The 24784-nt window shown below is 35.2% G+C and overlaps 1 protein-coding gene across 2 annotated transcripts; it reads left to right on the top strand.

The window, feature by feature from the left end:
• On the top strand, positions 1 to 19906 carry LOC149785571 (small ribosomal subunit protein uS17-like). 2 transcript variants are annotated; one of them, XM_089979362.1, is made up of 4 exons: positions 1 to 99; positions 10377 to 10505; positions 15985 to 16190; positions 19746 to 19906. In XM_089979362.1, the coding sequence occupies exons 1-4, from the start codon at positions 88 to 90 to the stop codon at positions 19867 to 19869; spliced, it is 471 nt and encodes a 156-aa protein (XP_089835488.1). In that variant the 5' UTR covers positions 1 to 87; the 3' UTR covers positions 19870 to 19906. The 2 variants fall into 2 exon arrangements, with proteins under 2 accessions (XP_089835488.1, XP_089835487.1); XM_089979361.1 differs by lacking the exon at positions 1 to 99 and adding an exon at positions 9522 to 9557.
• Positions 19907 to 24784: the final 4878 nt, after the last annotated feature.

The raw sequence follows: 24784 nt of genomic DNA, 5'->3' as shown, positions 1-24784 counted from the left end.
TGCTCCGTAATTAGGTTTTAGTACAGTCCTGTTCCCCTTGTAGCGGAGAAAGTTCAACCTGTTCCGGTCTCTTTCAACTCGGCCACCATGGCGGATCAGGTACGAACCATGTGGATTTACGTTTGGCAAGAAAAATACTACGTCATTTCTTAAGTTTTCAGTTAAATAACAAAAATACAAAATCAATATCATATATGCTTTATGAATAAACATTAAACAACTAAACTGTAACATATATATAATCGATACCCGAGGTTAATTTAACATACCATGCATTCAGTAAACGTGGGTCTGTAGCATGATGAACCAATGATTTGTGAAATATAAAGATAACTCTATACATGTGAAGCTGTTATTTGCAGTCATAAAAATCCTTAGATTATTAAAATGTCAGCAGTTTGATTTTATGAGTTTTTCTCAAAAAACATAAATATACTGCTACTGTAATTGCTTATTTTGAGGGGAAAAAAACCCCCAAGTGATACTTAATATCACAGGGGTTCGCTACAGAGAAAATTAGGAATATCCGTCAGTTAATTAAGCGCTGAGTGTTCTATATTTGAAGACAGGTCATGAACGTAGTCCTACAATGTAAGACGTAGCACATGTATTTGGTTTAGTGCTCTCTTACTATCCATATAACGGCCTTGTATAGCGTGTTGTTGACATCGGAATGAGTAATCAAAGTTCCAGGAACATATCACACACTTGGCAGCCCATATCGACACTCTTCCACTAATTTATATGTAATTAATATGCTTAATATGTGGTCTTTATCCTGGTTCAAGTGGGGGTATGTTTCTTTAACAAAACGAACCGTTGTTTACAGTTCCAATTGGCATAATATATTTTAATTCGTAAAGTACGTAGACATTTTTTGGACGAAATGAACCTGAAGGTGTGATCCAGTACAATCAAGATTGAATGTTTCACTCTGTGACATCACAGTGAAAGCTATGCATATTGATAAACAAATACTACCCTATATTTTGACTATTCCACTTGATGTGCTCTTTACTTGTCCAAAGTTTACTACATGGCCACCATTGTAAAATAACACTGATAATTTTCATCCAGAAGGCTCTTGATGACAGTCAAGGTGCAGATCATTCAATAATTAGGATTGAACACTGTTTAAAGAAAATTGGTGTTGAATTTTAAAAGAACAATTTATGTTTAATTTAAAATGAGTAAATGCACATGCATGACCTTGGTGATGTTTGCTTAGTCCTACAACATAGACACATCACCCGATATTTTTGTTCTGGGAGGGGGTGATGGGTCTTACTGGCCTAATGTCTCTGTGTAACATGTTTTGACGTCGACTAACGGTAAAACAAAAGTCAAATTTTCAGAAATTTCACATACAACTGGCAACCAATAATGACGCTTTCCTACAAAGTTATGTTTGTGTCAGACTTTGCTTACCCTAATGTCTTTTCTGTAATAAATTCAAATTCTCACAAAAGAAATGGACCAGTTTACAAGTTTCGTTGGCCTACATTTCATTTGGCTGGAAAGCGATGAAAGCAGGAATGCCAAAATTGGGTTAAGTTGAAATATTATTCTTTAACGAAACGAATAAAAATATATTATGCCTCTTGGAACTGTAAAGCAATGTTTCATCTCATTCAAGAAACATATCCGCCACAAGAACCTAATTAAACATATTTCTTCATACCTTGTCTACCGTCGCATTGCAACAAATTCAAATATATGTCAATGGAATATGAAAATGAGTCCATTTGCTAGTGATATTTTCATTTTGCAAGGATATAGACAGCAGAGTAAGTATATTAATTACTCATAAATTAGTGGAAGAGTGTCGATATATGCTGTCATATGTGTGAGATATTCCCGAAATTTTGTCTACTTGTTCCAGTGTCAACGACATCGGAACACGCTATACAAGCTCATTATTTGGATAGCACGACAGAGCACTTAAACAAAAACAACATGTACTATGTCTTACATTGTAGGACTAATGTTTGCTTTAACCTGTAACAAAAGAACACAAGGAAAGACACAAGTCTGCACCCCTTGGTAGTTTCAGACCTGCTAGTTTGTCCTAATTTCATATGTTAATTTCCAGCTTAAGCCAGTTGTAAGCAAGAATAGTTCCATTTTCAAAACAGCTTGACACACAATCAGTTTGTGACATATTGGAGAAAATGTAACAATTGTTTGCTGACTTTGATGACTGTGTAAGTAGTGGGAAGGAAGTGCTGTTTATGTTCGGATAGTCTTTGATTTCAACATTGACCGAGCGAGATAAAATCTCTGGCCATCTACAGAGATCATTTGGGATAGTCTTGGTTTTCACCATTGGCCGAAAGGTGAGAGCTGAACAACCTCTAATCTAAACCTCCCTCGGTCAATGGATAATTCCAAGACTCTCTGAATAGCTAGCACACAAGCTTTTGTATGTTGTGGATTTATACAATTGTTGCATCAAACATTTAATAAAGGGTAGTTTTCATTGAATAAAATGTCCAGCAAGAGTTACTATACATAATACTTGCAGTGTCTTTTCGGATACAGCTTGCATATAATAGAATTGCAGTTGTACAGGTCATTCAAGTCAATATACTGAACGATAATATTGAAGATGATTAGAATCTGTAAATGATGAATTACAATCACGATGGTCTACTGATAATGTTGTAGATTGATGTAACATATGTGATACTGATGCAGATTCATGTGATTGTATATAATAAATTTTGTGAGTGTAAAGGTGGCATGACAGTTGTAGGCTTCAACTGTAAGGCCAAACAAAAGAACAAAAAATGTTTTTCCAGTTGGCCGACTGCAGCTCAGCACTTTTTACCCCATTGGTAAGAATAAAAGCCTCAAAATAAGAAAACATTATATATATATCAGTGTTCCAGCTAGGGTTTCAAATGATGGGGGTGCTGACCAGGACACTTGGAGCACATTGGACATTGTGTCAAGATCAGGGCACTTAATGTGTGAATGAATATCATACAGCAGGGTTCATACGGTCTTTGACAGTTTGGGGAAAATGAGGTTCCTTGAAAGTTTGGGAAAATCGAGCAGATTACCGAGAGGTCTTGAAAAGTCTTTGAAAATTGAAATAAACCTAAACATTTGAATTTCTTTCCATAATCACAAATAAAATTGTTCAAGGTTGTTAGATTTGGATATGGTCGAGTTTTCATGGTTTCTTTTGATGACCCCCATTCAGTTTCATTTCATCATTAAACAATATTGTGGTATTTTGCATTTTGTGCTTTCTCATATAACATTACTTGTATACAAAATGTTAGGAAAAATATGTCTTAGAAATTTATGTTTGTGGTCTTTGAAAGTTTGGGAAAAGTCTTTGAATTTATCATTCAGAATTCTGTATGAACCCTGTATAGTAACCAGTACAAAAAAGAAAAATTAACTGTGACTCAACATCATTTATTTCTTAAACTATACACCATTTCAACCAATTTGTAACTAAAAGCCAGAATTCTTCTTTTTTAAGTTATAAGTTTTGGGCCTGCTACTGTCTTATCTGTATTGGTTTCCTTTGGTAGGTTCATTTTGAGAGAATCTAAAACAAATACAAATGGTCGTTTTACTCTTTGTGCTGTAGTAATAGTTATATAATTAGAAGTTTCAAATTTGCATTGAAAATAATAAAAACAACAACAATAATACAAATAATAACAAACGATCCTAGATCCTATGGTCCACACGATACATGTTAACTGGAAAATTAATTTCATAAAAATTAAAACCATGAAACTTCAAGTGTAATTTCTTTCACACTGTATAATGTAAATAATAGAATAATTTTTTTTAAAGTTATTTTTTTGACACATCATTCTTGTAATTGTCGGATGTTAATTTAATTATAAAGGCATATCTTGTATTGACATTGAGAAAGAAATATGTCCGTCTATATATCATGCGTTCTGAATAAGAGTTAATTGTGCAATGAACAGATGAGTATAAACGAAAAAATTATAAATTAAATCAGGGTCTACTGCTCGTCATTACTTGTCTTTCTATACACATCAGCAAGAGTATATGGACAAAAAAGGCTGTGGTTTTCCGTTTTCTTATGCTTTAAAGCAACAAATACCCAACAAAAATGGTTTTAGTTTACCAAGACAACGACTCTTGTTGATGGTGCAAGGATAGGGGTATCAAATAGGAATAAAATTAACATTTTGAACTCGTGAATAAATTAAAAATAAAATGCACTTGCAGAAAATATTCTGTCCATTTCCTCTTTTGCTTACTGTTTATGCAAGTGAATTATGAACTCTCTCTCTGGTGGTAGTGCGCACATCGGTAATGAGCCTTTAAGATGAAAACCATAGCATGCACATCGGTAATGAGCCTTTACGGTAAAAACCAAAGTAAACCAATTGCATTGCTGTGGCAGAATCGGCCAAGAGTACTGTATGGTGCCAGAATAGAACTAAATTTTGGAAGTGAGTGATTGGGGCATTTGTAATTTTATAGGGGTGTTCAGAAACATCATAAATTTGACTGCATTAAAAAGGTTGGGCAGGGGTAATGTCCCTCAATTCATGTTTGACTGGAACACTGCATGCATATATATATATATATATATATATATATATATATATATATATATATATTCAAAACAAATTACCTGCCTACCCTAGCTTGTAGCTTTTCAACACTAATCATTTATGTCAGGTGGCACCCTTACCTCCTGTTTCGTTCTTGATGGCTAACCCACAGCCTTCTGAATTTTTTAGATTTGCACAGAGTCATTGCATCAAACATTTTTCAATCTTTACAAAATTATCAGCAAGAGTTGCGATACATTACATTTGCATCATAGGACAGAAATCAGTCACTCTGCAGACATGTATTACAGGCCTTTGCAGGTTGAAGATTAGAAAATCAAAATTGTTAAAGTTTTTCAAGTAAATACGCAGTATGCGATCTGTATTAGAATCTGTAAATGATGAATTAAAATCACGATGGTCTACTGATAAGTTGTAAATTGATGTTATCTTTGTGATACTGATACAGATTCATATGATTGTATAAAATACATTTTGGGAGAGAACAGTTCATGACTGTCATGAGCTTCCAGCTATAAACAGAATATTCAATGTTGGAATGGTTTTTGGGTTCTTAGAATTTGTGCATGCCACCACTATTGACATTAAATTATTGGGCTTGACCATTTGTTTGTCTTCCCATCCATCTTTCATTTCATGTTAAATAACCTCTTTCATTATAACTGTATTTCATCCAGATTTCCATTGTTATATTGATCATACCTTTGAGTTCAGTTATCAGCATTCTTTGTCATCTTTAGCTGAGTTACCAACACTGGTTGTCAGAACAACAGGTGCAGTGATTAGAAGCTTGATTTGCACAGTACTGCATCAAGTTTATGGCTGATGTTTGGTATGTAGATAAAAATCAATGTACTTGATTTGTGGTTGCAGAGTTATTTGAAGATTAAACCATTGTTTATTTTTTAAGTGACTATATTTTCACTAAACAGTGAACGGTTCAGGTTAAGTAGTTTTGGTTGTAGCTTTGAACCAAATCAGTTGTGGTTGCCTGATAGCTAATGTACAGGCTTCTGGAATAGTTGCTCAAAATACATTCATAGGACAAAATTTAGCCAGTAATTTCTACTAATCAGTTACGATTTCTTCTAAGATTATATTGCAAGGTTATATGATCCCTTTTCTGGAAGTCATTCAGGTAAATAAACTATGATCTACCCAATATAATTAGAATCTGTAATGATGAAGTACAGTCACGATGGTCTACTGATATTTTGTAGATTGATGTTACTTTGTGATACTGATGCAGACTCGTACGATTGTAGATCATTTATTTTAGGAGAGAGCCGGAAGCATGACAGTCATGAGGTTTCTGCCATAATAAAAAACAAACTGATAGCTAATGTACAAGCTTCTGGAGTAGTTGCTAAAAATACATTCATAGGACAAAATTTAGCCAGTAATAACTTCAAATCAATTACGATTTCTTCTAAGATTATATTGCAAGGTTATATGATCCCTTTTCTGGAAGTCATTCAGGTAAATAAACTATGATCTACCCAATATAATTAGAATCTGTAATGATGAAGTACAATCACGATGGTCTACTGATATTTTGTAGATTGATGTTACTTTGTGATACTGATGCAGATTCATACGATTGTAGACCATTTATTTTAGGAGAGAGTCAGAGGCATGACGGTCATGAGGTTCCTGCTGTAATCAAAAACAAACTTCAGTATTACTCTGGGTTTTCTGTTTATTTGAATATTCATCCCCAACTTCTGTTAAGTACGAGGTGGCACTCTACAGTTCCGTATTTTGTGTAGGGTTAGATTTGAAAGAAAATGAGTTTCCCAGGTTTTCCTCACTGGTTATACTGGATATTGCAAAAAAAATATCTTGGGTATTTTTAAGAACTGTTAATTCCCTTTAATTTTGGTGTACATTTGATGGGTTGATAAGAGTATACAGCTTGGTCTTATTTCAGATGTGCACCTATAATAAAAAAGACTGCTAGCTGTGCTTGGTCATTTTTTTAACTTCTTGGACATCAGAGACCATTGTTAAAAAAAGAACCACAACTTTTTACTATTTATATGTTTGGTAATTCATTCATTGCACTTGTAGCTGCTGGTATTGTTTAATCTGGTAAAATCTGTTCCCCTATTTTGATTGCTAAGTTGATGTACTTTACACTGATTCAGGTGGATTTTTTTAGCACATGATAGCAGTCATTTTGGTTAGCTTTGTACTTGGTCATGTATAATTTTCACTAGTACAATATCCAGAGAAATTTTCAGCCATGGTACATCAAATTAACATATGCAGAGGTATCAGAAACACTTAATTACACATGTTTGGTGTCCTCCATATGCACACAGTATTTCGACAGCAAATTCAAAGGCTTGCCAGTCCTGCTGAATGGAAAATTATGTCAATCAGTTTGATGATTTGAGCTGTGCTGCTATTTACAATGACAAAATTCAGTGACTGAAAGATCCCCAGGGGTACTGTCATTGTAAGAGTACATAGGAGGAACATGACACTTAGATCTAGGTGGCAAGTTCAAAGACTTTGCCAACATTCCATTGTGCATATTGCAAATGCAGACAATTTCATCTTACACCTGTCACTTTCTAAGAAGTTCATAGCATTTGTAAAGCACCCCCTGGGTGTCTGTACACCCATTTTCTTGTCTGTAAGCCTGTCTACTTCAATTTCTACATAATAACCAGTGTTTCCCTTTACCCTTATTTGCGCTTCCTAGACCCACACAGTTTTAATTGATCCCAAGTTTTGATGCCAGAGCTCTCTTTTGTTTTTACTTAGTCTGACCCATTTTTGATACCAGCGAGTTTTTTATTCTCAGTCTAACACCCTAGAGGATACACTGATAACTACCTTAATTATTGTTTGGCTCCATCTAAATTTGGTTTACAGCTTAATATTGATGCGACTTTTGAGTTCAATTATGAGTGTTTTTTGATGTCATTAGCAGAGTTATGGCCCCTGATTATCAGACACGCCTGTGCTGCAGTTCAAAGATAATTTGTATGGTACTACAAGGAGTTCATGGATGATTGCTATTTGAATAAAGATCAGTATTCTTTATATGTGGATGCAGAAGCTTTGGAAGCTTAAGCCAATGTTTATTTTTTCTTCTAATATTGTTCTGTATTATCTTTGAGCAGTGGACTGTTTGTGTTGTCACTTTTGAACTTGGCCGGTCATGAAGGTTAGAGACATTGTTTTATTCTTGATAGCTAACCCACAAGTTTCGCTTTACTTCATTGTCTTGCATCAGACATTCAAGTGTCTATTTACTACCATACACAGTGTTTGTAATCTGACCTATAGGCTTAAAATCAGGAGACAAAATTAAGCTAAACATAACGCCCGCAATCTGATTATTGGCTGCATCAGGAAACAAAATTCAGCCGTAATCCTCACTTGTATTGCAGCCCTGCACAGTTTCTTCCAAGATGATTTTAAAAGATTGTTGGACCCTGGTTTTTAAATCCGTTTGAGATAAAGGCATGTTATGTACACAATAGATTCTGTAAATGATGAATTACAATCACGATGGTCTACTGATCATGTTGTAAATTGATGTTACTTTTGTGATACTGATACAGATTTTAGACTATATACGGGGCTCGAAATTAGCTGTAGTCTGCTAGCCCGAGGCTTGCAGATTTCATGGCGAACTAGTAACTTTCATAATGTTAATAGTCTGATGGGCTAATAAGTTTTGGTTATCAATAGTCAACGTTTGTTTACGCCATTCCCTAATAAAGACTTGACTTAGCAGATGTTCTGTAGGATCAAAGCAGTGGCCATTGTAAACACGGTCATAAAATATTAGCATGAGAAGATGAAGTCAATTTCTGCTTCGGAAAGGTGCGTTTCTATAACAAGAATCCAATCGATTTTGAGTATTTCACTTAACAGCGCAAATTATGGTCCCGTCATTAACAATCAAAGTTTGGTAATTGATCCTAATTAATCTAATAACAAATTAAATAAAAAAAATGGCGTGGTATCACAACTTTATTCTCTCGACCACAGTAACAAAATACAAAGCGGTATACCACACAAAAGAAAACGGCAAAAACACTTCAAAGAAATAAGTTTGCACATTTTTTTGTTTAAGGTTCTTTTTTATTTGTTTGCTCGCTACCCAAATGCTTTAACAGTCACAAACATAAAACTACATATTTTACATTTCCATCGAAATAATTATAAGAGTTTATTACGATTACATTATTGACATCCTTTCCATACAACTACTTTTTCTGTGATGATAAGAATAGTTTTTATATTTTTCCCTTAAAAGAATGAACAAATAATTGAATACACATGGATATATCCAAGCAGAATTTGGGAATTAAATCTCTGAGCATGGGCATCAAAGATTTGAAAATATTCTGCCTTATTATTAATTTCAACAATACATTGAGGTTCGATTAATTAGGCACAATTACCAAACTTACAACTTATGATACCATAATCGGAGCTGTTAAATACAATGCGCCGAGTGTCAGATGGCTTCGTTTGATGGGAACACACCTTTTCCAACAGTTTCTGATGCTAATATTTTATAACAGTGTTTACAATAGCCACTGCTTTGATCATGCAGAACATCCGCTAAGTTAAGTCTTTGTTAGGGAGAGGCCATTTAATTGTGGGAGGGGGCAAAGACACGTATTTTGAAACATGTTTCTTGCTCTGACTTTCTTATATAAAGGACATTGTGCCATTCCTTGTATTGCTTTAAATAATTCCTGTCAGCTATACTATAACATCTCGCATTTCAAAACAAGGCATAATTCCCTCCTTATAAGACAGGCAAAGTGTGGCATTTGATAGAAGGTGTTCAGCCACCAGGGGAAAAAAGCAAAAGTTGAATGAGAATGATGAGGAATAATTCTTGTGATAGGGAAAAGCGTAATGGAAAATTTCAGAAGAAATGGACATAAGACGGGGAATGGCTGACTTGTGATGAGGAAAGGAATGTTATGTGGTGTAATTGAGGTATGCAATTTGCAAAAACAAACACAAAGAAAACATCTAGTTTTGTTGCAGGTTGTTGGAACTTTAAAATTGAATCGGTTAACGTACATGAAAGCTGTGTGACATTGTTTTGTGATCAGGACTAGTCAAGATTTGGCAGGACTAATAAAGTTCTCATTATACTAGTCCTTCTGGCTACAAAGAAATTTGAGTTAAATTCGAGCCCTGTATGTATTTATCTTTTATTTGGAACAGGGGGCATTGCAGTCATTAGATTTCAACAAAATATTGGATTGGTTTTCAGTTTCTTAGAATCTTTTTTCCTCATAACTTTTGATATAAAAGGGGGAGATATTAAATTGGGCCTTTAAATCAATCCAAACATCCATTTGTCCATTACAATGTTCTCTACAAGATTTTAAAAGTTATAATAATAATAATAATGTCTTTGTTTAAAAATGGTTACAATTGTTAATTAAAATAACTTGTCCAGTGTTATTAAATTGCTAATGCTCTATAACAGTTCATGATGCTGGTCATTCCTCAATTTTGAGCGCCGCTAGATGGTATTGAGGTAAAGATTATACTTTCATATATATATATATATATATATATATATATATATATATATATATATATATATAAAAGAACAAATGGTCATATTGCAGACATTTTTTTTGTATGCAAACTTAAACAAATTTCCTTGTAGCATGTTTAGGATTAAAATCTTGGAAGTTCTGGACCTACCCTATCTCCATCATCAAAATCTTTAATTGCTTCTTTTCAATGTTCACATTCTCTGTGAACGAGGTTTCATTTAATATTCTTGTTGTCTTTTAGACCGAGAAGTCGTTCCAGAAACAGCCACATGTTTTCCTGAATAAGAAGTCGACACAACTGTCTGCCAAGGGCAAGAAGAATATTCGCCATACAAAGAATATTGGTCTTGGCTTCAAGACCCCAAGGGAGGTAAGCCTGTCAATGCTAATTGGGTGCTGTTGCATCTGATTGCCTGAACTTGTTGCCATACTCATTCAATTTGGTGGCTTGGAATCTGTTTTTGTTATTAGCATCTTGCATTGATTTAGTTAAGAGCAAGATCCATGTTCATGAATAGGTTTGAAATACACAATAGCAAGTGACAAATTTGATACCTGTTACATGGTTTTGCTAGTAAGTGATTTTGTTTCTTCAGATGGTAATTTTTAAAGAGAACCTCAGATGACCCTTTTGTCTTTGATAAACCGTTTTGCTGCTGGATTAAAAGGTGGGTAGCAACCATTGTCTAGTTGCTGTTCAACTCTAATCCTCAACTCAGTTGGTTGAGCTCATTTTCCTCCCGTTAGTTTTGAACCATTTTTACTGATTTCAACATGATTTCATTATTTTTTTAACTTAGTGTGATCTGTAACATTAAAGACGTGACCTTGCATCTGACCGACTGAACTTGTAACCAATCCAGACATTTTGATTTCATTTTGATCAAACTTTGTAAATAGGCTTGTATCATCAAAATCTTAGATGAATAGTTATGAGCAAGATTCACACATATTAATGAGGTGTGATATTGTATTTGATTGGCCAAGCATGTCAGCACTCCAGTTATTTGACATTGTAAATAGGCTTACATCCAAGAGATTTAAGTGCTGATAATTGCAAGTGAGATCTTTGCATATTAATAAGGATGCGCTTCATGCCACTGAGAGATTGCATTTGTTTCACAAGTTTGACCAAACTTTTTAAACAGGATGAGGACAAGATGTTGGACGAGTTTTTCTTTGAGTGAGACTTATGCTTATTAATGAGGAAATTTTGCATCTGAATTCTGAATTTTTTTTCTGTCCAGGACAAAAATTCCAATTTTAAGGTATTTTACTGTACATAACATCTACTGCTTGTGAAAAATAATAGATTTTAAAAAACGTGTATTTTTATGCATTCTTTCGTCATACAACAGAAACCAGCCAGAACCAATCTAATGGGAATGGGAACTATTCTTCAGGTGTAAAAAAAAATACAAAAACAAAAAAGATTTAATGGTCTTGAAATCCTGGACATGGTTTTTTGACCATAGAGCAGAGGTGCACACCTCCTGGCCCACCAACATGTTCTGTCCGGCACTCAGGGGAAAACCTAAAACTACACATAAATCTGGCTTGTGAACAGTAAATTATATTAAAGAAATTAGCGTTTGCAGCCCACGAGTGGTTCTTAGAAAATGCAATCTGACCCTTGGCCAAAAAAGGTTGTGCACCCCTGCCATAGAGCATTACACACTTTGAGGGACTGTTTTCTTGTTATGTCACTGATCTTTGTTTCTTTGCTGCATTTTTTATAAGACTTTTGGCTAATAAAACCACACTTCATACATGTTGTTTCCACATGTTTATAAATGAATTTTCAATACAGTACAAATAGTGAAAATGTTAGAGCATGGGCAAGTACTTTTGTCGTTGCCATGATGAGATGTGTTTATCCTTGGGTTAATGAGAAGTGCACATCTGACACATGTCAAGTATTTGGTGTTGGTCCACGATATTAGATTACTATTCATTGATTGGAAATTAAACTGCCTTGGAGGATTTTTTTTTAAGTTTTGAAATAACATTTTTTAAATGCAAAATGTTTAATTTAACCTGCATATGATGAACCAATCATGATGGTCTTCTGTAAGAAAAACTGATGAGGTTATTCAGACCTGATGCAGGTTGACAAAACAGGACCGGTTAGGCAAAGCTGTATGTCAGCAACATTTCCAATTGATGCAGAATAGAAAATGAAGGAACAGTAAAGCAAAATACATGTTATCTTGCCAAAAATAGTGTTCTTGGATTATTTATATGGACTTGTTAATTTGATATTACCCCCCTCTTGTTTTTAGTCTAATTTCAGTAATTGTACCATCACATGTTGTGTGAAATTCAGTGGTTTTAGAAAATATATACAATTGAAATGATTACTTAAATTAGACCTATGCAAAAAGAAATGCTTAACTGTAATGTATGGAACCCAAACGAGACTTTATACAACCTTGATAAGTGCTTGAAAGTTGTTGGTTGGCATGAAAAGTTCATCAATTTTGGTGGTTGCCTTGAATAATTCATGAATTTTGGTGATTATCTTGAAAAGTACTTGCATCTGAGCTCAACTTTAACAAGTACTGGAAAACCGAAATTTTCTAACAAAAAAAAAAGTTAATTTGTTAAAATATAATTGAAGACCAATCTGCCAGAAATTATATTTCACTGTTGATTAGCTTACATATTGAGAACTTAAGTTGGGTCATTTATGTGCAAGGTAAAGTGATAAAGAGCGGTGTGTCAGGATTGACGAATGATGTTTGATCAGTGGTAGCCATGGCCTTTGGATTATTACCATTGCCTTGCATACCATTTACAATAATTAAAAGTCAAAGTCTCGGAAAGCTACATTTTTGGTCATGTTGCACCTACATTCACATGAAATGGTAGTAAATTCTTTGTAGGAAACTATTCTTTTTTAGTTGTGTTAAAATCACTGAAGAAATGCCTTAGAACTAGCACCAAGTATACAATATCAGTTATCTTTATTTGCATTTGACCGTATTTCTAAAGATTTCACCATCAGGGTTGCAGGGAACTTGAAGAGCTAAAGTAACCTCAGCCAGATCAGTAAGTAAGAGAACTTTTAAGTCTTGTTACAAGTGATAAAAGAAATATAAAAATGAAATTGGATTGAGAATATGAAGGTGACCAAATTAAGAGTCGGACTGGTGAATAAGATTAATGTAGAGGACATGACTGCACCTAATTCCCCATTCCTTAATACAGAATAAGCTACAGTAACTTCATCTAGGCCTATTTATTTATTTTTAAATCTGAAATTTTTGTTTAATAATGAAAGACTCCATTTTTATAACTTTTAGTTTCTACACACCATAATCATCATTATTCCTGAGTTTATTTGCAGGTCTTGAAAGACAAATGTGTTCCTGAAAAAGTTTGCATAAACCATGACAAATATTGTTATAATAAATAAAAATCACGTTGAAAGAGGTCAGTGGATTATGTGCAAGTTTATGTTTGATGCTTGAGGCCAATTGGAGATGAAAGTCTCTCCCCAGCGTAAACCATATTACTGGAATAGTGTGAAAATGTAATGCCTCTTGTGCAGTTTAAGATCTAGATTTAAAATCACTAAATCTAACACTTATGTTGAACAAGTTTTAAAAAGAATTAGACCTATCATTTTGGGCTTAATTTTATGAATACATTGCGATAACAGTGTACAGATATTATGCCAACAAACCTTTTGAAAATTGCGGTAACTGATGAAGATGAGAAGGTGGGACAAGGTCTCGGATACTGAGGTTCTCATATGGGCAGGCATTTCCAAGCATCCACATTCTCCTTGTGAAAAGCAGCTACAGAGTGTGGTGAGTTGAAGGAAGGAGTGTGATGTATGGGGTTGTCAGGATGAAGAAACACTTCATCCTTGAAATTCCACAATGTTGACAATGAATTTTGGGAAGATATTGCACAGGATCACCCATAGTGTGGCTACAGACTATGAGCTGAGGAAAATCATTGCAACAGTGCAGAAGTATGAGCAGTGTAAATCTTAGAACTGCAGCATGTTCTCTTTTGATTGAGCAGTTCCAGTGGCATCTCCAGTCGTGTTTTGATCAAGCAGTTCCAAGTGGCATCTTCATTCCAATCCGTTTCAAGTGGCATCTCCAGTCCAGTTTTGATCAAGCAGTTCCATGTGGCATCTCCAGTCCAGTTTTGATCAAGCAATTCCAAGTGGCATATCCAGTCCAGTTTTGATCAAGCAGTTCCAAGTGGCATCTTCAGTCCAGTTGTGATCAAGCAGTTCCAAGTGGCATCTCCAGTCCAGTTGTGATCAAGCAGTTCCAAGTGGCATCTTCAGTCCAGTTTTGATCAAGCAGTTCCAGGTGGCATCTCCAGTTCAGTTGTGATCAGGCAGTTACATGTGTCATCTCCAGTCACACAGACACACAAAGATTGGCCTGATAAGCCACTTGCATGCTCAATGAAAGCAAATCAGAACATAATGTCACATTCTTTGAATTTAAGGACAAAACTATATTGTCACGCTTATTTTTTTAATTCTATTTTTTACATACTTGGCTTACTAGATTGCTAGGCAAGGTGAGCTGATTGTATGATCCTGTGTCTTTTTGTGTCACATCTGACATCCATAATTTATCTGTCAACAATTACTATTTTTAATTTCTCAAAAATTGTCTTATAAGTTTTAAGAAATTTGGCTGAGAGCAGCATTGCATGAAGGGATTTCAAAATTAAGCAAATGATCTTGATTTGCCATCTGATATATATGCAATTGCTTGAACTCTAGAAATCTTAACCTCTCAAAATCTGCATTAAGAATTTGACATCCTGGCTTGAAGGGCTTTAAAATTTGTGCAGATGATGCTAATCAGAAATCAGCTGTGACCACCAATGCTGAAAATATAAATAAAATTCCCCTGTCTATCAACAGTGAATATTTTTAACATTTCAACTGCCAGTCCAATTTTAACAAACTTGACACAAGATTAGTGGGCATAAAAGCCTATCAGGTTTGTACAAATTGTGCTGATCCACTGTTAAATAATGCTTTAAAAAAGGTAATAGAACCACCTTTAAATAGCTTCTCCAAAACTGCTATATAGAATTTGATCAAGTTAGATAGCACGCTGGCTTGAAAACCTTTCAGATTTTACAAATAATGCCATCAAATATGGCTGTGATTTGTAAAAATAGAAAAACTTCACTCTTTTTATATATAAAAAACTGTTTCACAATTTATATATGCTTTCACCACTTTGGTGGCCTAGTCATTAGAGCATCTGCCTCAGATGTGGCAGGTTGTGGGTTTAAACCCAGACTAAGTCATGCCAAAGACTTATAAAAATGCTACTAACAGCTTCCTTGTTTGGCACTCAGTATTAAGAGGTTAGTGTTAGGACTGGTTGGTCTGGTGGCAGGATAATGTGACTGGGTGGGACATCATGTTCCATGTCTCTGGCATTGTGCCGCAGTGCTAGACATCATTTTAAAACTGCCACACTGCAGACATGACTGGAAAATTGTTAATGCTACATTTGAAAAAAAAATCCAAATCTAAATATATTTGTTTTGTGCATGCGTAGTGGCTACCACATTAATTTTCAGATTGATCAGAACAAGTTGGTTGTTTCGTGATCACTAAAAGCCCTTATGATTTTTAAAGTTCAGATTTTTTATGGAAGCCAGACAGTACATCTGTACCATTTATTTGAAACTTAAGATGAAAAAGCATTTGGGAAAAATCTTGAAAAGGATACCATCCTCAAAATGCTTGACCCTGACATGGATAATTGCGTTTCCTTTCAAGCTGTAATTCAGAGCTGTTTTATTTTAGCCATGTTATTTTTGAATAAGGCAAATACTGTTTTTGATTTCAGGCAATAGAGGGGACATACATCGACAAGAAGTGTCCCTTTACTGGGAATGTAAGCATCCGTGGCCGTATCTTGACAGGCGTTGTTGCAAAAATGAAAATGCAGAAGACCATTGTCATCAGGAGGGATTACCTTCGTTATGTTAAAAAATACAACAGATTTGAAAAGAGGCACAGGAACCTTTCGGTGCATCTAAGTCCCTGCTTCAGGTGGGTTTGCATTTCTATGATCGCAAAGAACAAGTAAAATACCTTTTTTTACAGTACTATAGCTTAAGAAATTTGGCTTGAAAGAATTTAATGCCCTCCAAATCCTATAGCACACAGCCTCATGTTTGTTACTAAGAATAATTTTTTAAAATTTCTAAACCTAGACATTTAAATTTAGCTCAGTAATCCTTTTGGCTTTGAAAAGATCAGTCATGTTATGTAAAAGGGAGATAACTAAAGTTTTAATCCTGGAAGGAACTGTTTTAAGTAAAATGGTTACCTCTCTTGCTATAGTGAAATGGCTTGTGGGTTTTAAAAAAACTGCTAGTAGATAATTGTTTAAATTTTTGTAATCTAAGAGATCCAAAAAAAAAAAGACTTTAAACATTAAAATTCAATAGAAAATGATCTTTTATGAAGAAACTACTTAAAACAAAAAAATAGTGGATTGCATTATAGAAGAGTGTTCACCTTGGCCAAAGACTTATAAATGGTACTAACCGCTGCCTTCCTTGGTGCTCATTTAAGAGGTTAGTGTTAGGACTGGTTGGCCTGGTGTCAGGATGTGACTGGGTGGGGCATGATGCCATATGTCTGTGGCATGATGCTCCAGTGCTAGACGTCACTATAAACTGCCACACTTCACACATTGTAGTGATAAGACTGAACAATTGTTAAAGCTACGTTAAAAAAATGAATCACATGCATTATATAGAAAGATACTGGTATTTGCTTATGGTCATAAAACATAATCACATGATTATCAGTATGTCTCAATTTATGTACATCACTTTGATCTTGTTGAACTCGCCTTGCTTTTTTATTACAGCAATATTTTGATTTGTAGAGCAGTTGGTGATGCTGAAGTTTATTTGAACATCTGTTAGCATCAAATAGGCATTGTAATATCGGTACATTACCCATCCTTTTTGTTTACTTTACCCATTCACTGGAAAAGATCTTTTCTATGCCAGATGTACCATCCTTCTGCATGCATGCCAACCATTACGATTGTTTTCACTAAATTACGCCTTACATGTAAACGTTTTCAGAATACACATTATTGGTATGTCCCCCGTTTTCCCCCCCCCCCCATGAATAATTTGTTTTCATATCCCATCAATCATTCAGAACATATTCTAGAAAAGATGGCTTCTGCATAACTAGGACATAAAGAGTATGTTTGTCTGTACCCTTGCATGCACTTTCCTAAAGGTATTATGTTCTAGTTATAGCAGCTGCCCTATTTCCAAGAAACATGCTGGTTTTTCTTTCAAACTTTTGACCTCGGTTTCTATATTTCGCAGTTGTATGGCTTAGTTAGGAGAGAACGGATTGGTTTCCTAATTTTTTATCTTTGCAGATTCTTTATTCTAATTCATGTCTGATACAGAACTAGTCTGGAGGTATTTGGCGCTAAAAGTTGTCAAATTTAATCTAGTAGATGTGCGCGTTAGAGCAAAAATGTTTTTCAAATACTTTCACAGTATGATTAGAAAAGACAAAATATCGATTCAAAGATGAATACATGAAATTACACAATACGGCATTCCATTCTAGGGCAGCTTTATGCCCACTGCAGGCTGTGTGGAAAGGATTTTAATATTGATTATGATAGTAAAACAAAGAAACCTTGAATTAGCTCGTTTTACAAACTCCAATACTAAGGAACTATTTGTAACTTCTTTTTTTAAAGCAGAACTAATAAATGCAGATGCGTTATTTACCGAGTTCTTAATAGAACATGGACTACCCCTAGCAGTAGAAGACTATGTTGGTCCTTTGTTCAAATGGATGTTTCCTGATTCCTAAATTGCAGAAAATATGCATCTGCAAGAACAAAATCATCTAATATTGTTAGGTGTTTAGCAGAAGATAATTCACTTAAAATTGCAGAAACCATGAAAATTTGGCCGTTTAGTATTGCAACAGACAGGAGAAGTGATTATGATGTCAAAAAGTTGTATCCAGTCTATGTAAGAGACTTTGACATTGAAAAGGGCAAAGGTAGAGTGCTCTTCTTTCATTACCATATTTAACAGTAGATTCCACTGGAGAAAACATTTTTTCTTTGCTTGATAATGCTTTGAATAAACATAAGCTGTCAGAACTATTTGGGGTTTTCAGCTGATAATACATCAGTGATGACTGGAATTCATAAAGGAGTTGCATTCTATATTTTGAAAAATGTCTCCATCAGTGTACATATCAAGTTGTCCCTCTCATTTAATGCATCTTGCTGCTGGAAAGGCTGCTGATAAATTAGAAGGATAACTCCTTAAGCGTCAAGTTGGCATTCTGCCTGATAATGTACTTCATGCAGAGATGATGACCAATGGCACCTTGTTTCCCAGCTAAAAAACCCAATAACTGGAAGATATAAATTTCCTTATCTTTGTCAGGTTATTAAAGGAATATTGGTTCTTTACCATTCTAATGCTGACGGTGAGAGATTGTTCAGTATTGCTAACAAAAATAAAATTGAATTCAGATCCAGGCTCAGTAACCCAGCACTTAGTGTTCTACTTGTGTGCAAAACATTCGTAATCTTGGCTGGTACAAAGTATTTTGAGAGTTAGTTGCTTTTTAAAGCTGAAAGTGCTATATATGAAAACTTGAAGAGTAATTGATGTTAAAAGATCAGAGGGGTAAATGATTTTGTACACATGCCTTTTGAATTTTATCATGTTATATGTGGATTACTCTTTTTCTGATTGGATTACTCTTTTTGTCCACTTGGATTGCACTTTTTCCTCACCAGGGTTTGGTATGTATGCTGTCACTATTGGATACCCCCCCCCCCCCTTGCTCTGATGTCTATAGTCACGGCCTATAAAGAAATGCTATTGTGCATGGGCCTATCATGTGGAGGCAGACTGGGTTAATGTACATATCCTGAGAACTACTATTGTGCATATGCCTATGATGTGTCGTCAAACTGGGTCAATGTACATGTTCTAAGAACTTTTTAACACAGGAGTATGTGCGTCTGGAATGGATGAGGATTTTTCCATTGTGTAATGGGTAATGTAAGACCTTAGTAACATGTAAATATTACATAATTAAAACTAGTTTTCATCTATCAACCCTCCCATTCTTACATTTTGGGATGATCAAAGGAGATGCTTTTTCATGATTAAGTAATACCTGTCATTTTGTCATCAGCAACAACAAAAATTTGTTATATCCAAAACGAAACAAAATGAAATGGGTTCTTTCTCCAGCAAATATACTGCTCACCATGTGTAACTTGCCATATTGAAAATGGCATTAAATTTGCAAAAGCAAACCCCATATTCTTCATTTGAAAATTGTATTACAATTCATACCTAGCAAGCCATTCTTTGCTTTAATTAAGAGTTTTTCCCAAATAAATAGGGGTTGGGATGCCTCATCAAAGCCCTAACAGATTTAGTTCTTTCATTACTGGTTCATGGTTATAATATTCCTTTCATGTTAGATTTAATTACTGAGATTAATTTTCAGCCTGTTTCACTTGCCATGATATAAGCTAAGTAAAGGTGATTTCATCAGAGCATTTGAATCTGTTTACAGAGATGTAGCCGTTGGAGACGTAGTGACTGTTGGTGAATGCCGGCCTCTTAGTAAGACGGTTAGATTCAATGTACTGAAAGTCACCAAGGCAGCTGGGACCAAGAAGGGATTCCAGAAGTTTTGATGTAAACAAAATTGGAAATAAACCCTGACGAGAAGAACATCTTTTTCTTGCATTTTGGGGGTTTGGGAGGAGAAGTTGTTTTTAAGCCAAGTGTTGAACTATCTTTCTGAACTTGTGAAACTGTTCAAACACAGCAGAAATTATAGATGTTTCAAGAATCTTGAAATTTGGCTTTTTGGAGCTTTAATTGGTGCCATTTAGCCAGCATTGTGCCAGCTGTTAAACGCTTTCTTCGTCACTCAAGTAGCTTTGTAGCTATGACATGAGAAGTTTAACAAATTGGCATTAATCTCTCATCAATTTGTGGATGAAATAGTCTTCCATTCTGGGAAACAAATAAAAAAGCAAAAAAAAACCCAAACAACTATGAATCTTGTGTTGATGCACTTTTTATTTAACTTGGCATGTTTAACACTTGTCATATGCAAAGATGTTAGCATGCAAGGGAAGAAATTTGGGAGATCAGTTGCCTATTTAGTAAGTTATATACCTACCTGCATCGTAATCCTCTTAAGTAATTTGACCATCATTGATCTATCAATTCTACCTGAGCAGTCACTGATGACCTCGGGGTTTTGTTTCGTTTTTGTTTGTTTTAATAACTTTTACAGTGGCCTAAGTGGTTAGAGCATGCACCTCAGATGCGGGAGGTCACAGGTTTGAAACTCAGCCAAATCATACAAAGACTTACAAGAAAACGGTATTAGATGCTGCTTCACTTGGGGCTTTACATTAAGAGGTTTTTGTGGGACTGGTTGTCCTGGTGTCAGGATAATGTGACTGCATGGGACATGATCCTACGTCTGTGGCATGATGCCCCTTTGTTAGACATCACTAAAAATTGCCATACTGCAGACATCATAGCAATATGATTGAAAAATTGTTAAAGCTAAGTTATTTTTCCAAATCACATCCTTGTCGGTTTTATTCACTGCCTCATGCAGAGCAAATGTGCTTTTTCAAAGACTTGTAAAGGCAGCTAACCCAGTCCAGGTTGTGTATAGGTATCATACCTGTGATGCTTAGACTACCAACTGAGCCACACCATCTCTTAACTCCATGGTAGTGACCACTTTCAAATATACTCCCAAACCAGTAGGTCTTGGGTAGAGATGGAAAGTGAAAAAGGCAGATGGATTACATTTCAGTCTTTCTGCATGATAAATTTGACAGTTGATCATTTTGACTAGGTCACCCATCACCCATATTTACAAGGATACTTTTAGGATGTTACTAGTTGTAGAATAACAAACACATTTGGCAGGTCTTAAAAGGGTTGATAAACCATGATTTAATAATGATTGCAAAGATTTCCATCACAGAATGGAATGGAACCAGACAAATGTCTATGCCGATCCAGCAACCGCAAATCTGAATGAAGTTTGTCATTGTACCATAAGAAAGAAGAGGAAAATATGATGATCTATTTCTGCTTCCTCAGTTACATTGTTATGGAATTTTGCATGGACAATTGTTGGCAAAAATGAGAGCAGCTGTAGATGAAATGTTGATGACTATACCAGAAATCTCCAGAACATAACCAAAAGGTTCTCAAAAAATTCTGCAAGAGAACAGTAAAAAAAACCCAAAAAAGTGCACCATCTTGAAAACCTAAATGAAAATGGGTGTTTTAGATTTCAGATCAGTTAATGCCAAAAAAAACAACACGACTCGTGGTTTAGCCCATGAAACTTGAGCAAGACCAGATGATATTTACTTTAAGCTTCAGAAACTGTTAATATTTATAGATCTCTCTGCACGTTCTTCTTGATAGACTGGCAACATTCTACATCATGCCAAGAACGAACAGCATTACTGGTATCTATGGAACCAACTATTTTAGGTGGAGGGGGAAATCGTACCTTTTAAAGAATTGACAAAAATATTCTTGAATTTATAAAAGTTTGAAAAAAAATTATTTGACATAAACAAAAGAGTAGCCCATCTCGAAGAAAAACGTTCCGCTCTCCCCCAGAAAATTGAAATCATTGGTCCCAAAGTATACTGTCCCTTCCAACTACTGCTCCATATCACTAGCTCTGTTTACCACTGCAGTAGTCTAAGTGGTTGGAGCATCTTCCTTGTATGTGAGGAAATCGTGGGTTTGAACCATACCAATGGCTTATAAAAATGGTACCTGCAGCTGCCTTGCTTTGTGCTAAGCATTAAGAATTAGTGTTGGGACTGGTCTGACTCGTGTCAGGGTAATGTGGATTCAAATGCGAAAGAAGCACAATGGACCATCTATTCAGTCCATGGGAAAAATATGCTGTGACCTGGTTTTTTCAGTTAATTTACATCAATGGGTATGGCTTTAAAAATTATTTGTACAGCCCTCCTCCTGGAGGAAGTTGTTTGTGCCAGGTCTAGTCGCACTTGCAGGATTTATTAGAGAAACTCGTTAAGATGGAACCTATAGATACCATCTTTTTAGAATTGGAGAAAGCTTACAATACCACATCGGGGCCCCGAGTGGCAGAGTGGTCTAAAGCGCTCACCGTTCCGGATCACTGCCATCTCACCTCTGTCTGCGTGGGTTCGAGTCTTGGGCTCTGCCAATGTGGATATGTGAGAAAGCTTGCCGGTAGCTTCTCGTGGGTCGGTGGTTCTTTCAGGGGTTTACCCGGGTTCTTCCTCCACCATTAATACTGGCCGCCGTGTATAGCCTATCCTGTGCTGAAAAATGGCGTTAAACCCTATAACAACAACAACAACAATACCACATGGATTTACATCATAATGACTGACCAGGTCAGATGGGCAGCCTAGATAGCTTTATATACATTTATTTTACCAGATGAAATTTCTGAATTTGGTAAGCTATCATCTGGATATGAGAAATCAAGGATGCAGATTGTCAGTCGCCTATTTCAATGGCAAAATTAACAGTTTTGTGAAATCGAGCAACTTATTTTATTTTGGCATCTTTCAGATTGGCTTTAGTTTCAAGGGTACAGTACTGAACATTGACTAGTTCAGAAATTGACACAAGAAAACCAGTTCAGATTTTAAAAATTGAGAACTCCATGACTGCCTGTTGAATACAATAGAATGGAGCTTTGTTTCACGGTTTCTGTAAATCTGAGCAAGATTTTAGTTTGTTTTTCGCTATTAGCATTCTGGATAATTCACACACGGGAATGAAATGATCGGTCCCATAAGCCCAAAATCTAAACTGACATTTGGAAACCAAATTTAGCTCCATCTTATGACATGAATTCATTCACCAATGAGTCGTACAAATTAATGTTGCAAACGCTGTAAAATTGTGTTCACAAATCCCCCATCCCAAAAATGTTTGATCTTTGCCAGCTCGAAAGGTCTTCAACACAGCTTCGTTTTCTCTGCATAAATTCAATGAAAGCAATCAACCACTATGGTCATAGTCCATGTAAATGAACTGTTAAGATGGAGACATGGTTCAAACTGCTGTTGCAGCTATGCTAACGTCTTTGAACTACACTGAAGCTGCTCAAAAATAGATTACATCCACACAAAAATCAAACTGAAAGCTCTGAAAATCTTAGATTTATTGACTTTTTAGTATCCATAGGTGTCGACTCCTTGAGATGAAAACCTGTACCCCAGACCAATAAAAACCTTACAAAGACCAAAAAAACCTTACGTGAAAAAATGTATTCATACGTTATATAAGTTTTAAAACAGCAAATGCTATACACGACTTTTTTTTAACAAATATTTACATGATTATTTACATTTTTGAAACTTTATTTCATTCATTTTACTTATACCACTATCATCTTCCTGTTGTGGATAAGCAACGAAGCTTTTGGTGGATGCTCCCTTCTTCATTTCAAAATTTATTTCATGCAGCTTTGTCCTAAATTGTTCCTCCAGATCATATAAATAAGCTTGACACCACTTTAATGTCTTTACTGCATATTTTACTAAAAGCTTGTGAATATCCTAACTTGGATACATCTACAATGCCAGGGAAGACTTTAATCCAATTGGCCTGAAACTTGCCATGACCTTGGTCAGTGTCTTTGAGTTTGGCTGAGCCATTTGATGGATGAAATATTTCAGCTAGATGAGTGAAATAAAATAATTTAAAACTTTAGATTTGACATGTGACATAGGAAGATCTCCCGATTACAAATGTGTTAGAATTTATATTTTTCCCTATAAACTCGAATATATTACGCCAGGAACTATCCAAAATTGGAAATCTAGAAATAAAATAATTGACACAGTAGCAGTCCAGAAGTTTATACATTACATCGTAAGCTGTCGATCGTTTCTATTAAAATGCGTATCTGGTGTTTGAAAGTTATAAATTTGCTATATGGTGTGCCGATTTTGGTCAAAAACGTGATATAAATTGGCGGTGTTACATATTTTCGAGCCACCATAACGACGTCACTCGATATCTGTACTACGTCCATCATTATGGCAGTGCATCTAAATGTTCACATCAAAGGGGCTCGTATCGTTGCTTACAATTGACCTGTCATACATATACAATATAATAACTAGTTATTATATATGACAGGTCAATTGTTATTAATAACTAGTTATTATATAGTACATGTATGACAGGTCAATTGTAAGCAACGATACGACCCCTGTGGTTTGCATTACGTATCTGACAAACTTAACTCAAAACTATAACAGCACGATAAAATGCTGATGCTAAAATCAGTAGAGTATTTATTTTCAATTAGTATATTGTTTAAATTTTAATGAATAGACTTAATCTCCACACAGAAAAGTCGGACGAATTATGGTTACACCAACATGACTGCCACACTATGTAAAGTATGAAAATTGATGCAAACCTTATGCATTTGATAGTAATAAGTATAAATAATAAAATAATAATGTATAAAATAAGAAAACATACTATACAGGTAGTTAGTCAATATTAGAAATCTGAGTGAGCGTCAAATTTCAG

Source organism: Sinohyriopsis cumingii, chromosome 13 (assembly GCF_028554795.1).
Source record: "Sinohyriopsis cumingii isolate HCF-2022 chromosome 13, ASM2855479v2, whole genome shotgun sequence".
Classification (NCBI taxonomy): Eukaryota; Metazoa; Mollusca; class Bivalvia; order Unionida; family Unionidae; genus Sinohyriopsis; species Sinohyriopsis cumingii.
Note: the sequence above shows the minus strand (reverse complement) of the source record. Positions and strands in the feature narration are given on the sequence as shown.

What these genes read in the sequence shown, in the direction of transcription:
- LOC149785571 (XM_089979361.1), top strand. Translation starts at nt 9,525, where the DNA reads ATGAGGAAAGGAATGTTATGTGGTGTAATTGAG. An exon ending in TGTTATGTGGTGTAATTGAG is followed by an intron (nt 9,558 to 10,376) that starts GTATGCAATTTG and finishes GTTGTCTTTTAG; the next exon opens with ACCGAGAAGTCGTTCCAGAA. An exon ending in CATCTAAGTCCCTGCTTCAG is followed by an intron (nt 16,191 to 19,745) that starts GTGGGTTTGCAT and finishes ATCTGTTTACAG; the next exon opens with AGATGTAGCCGTTGGAGACG.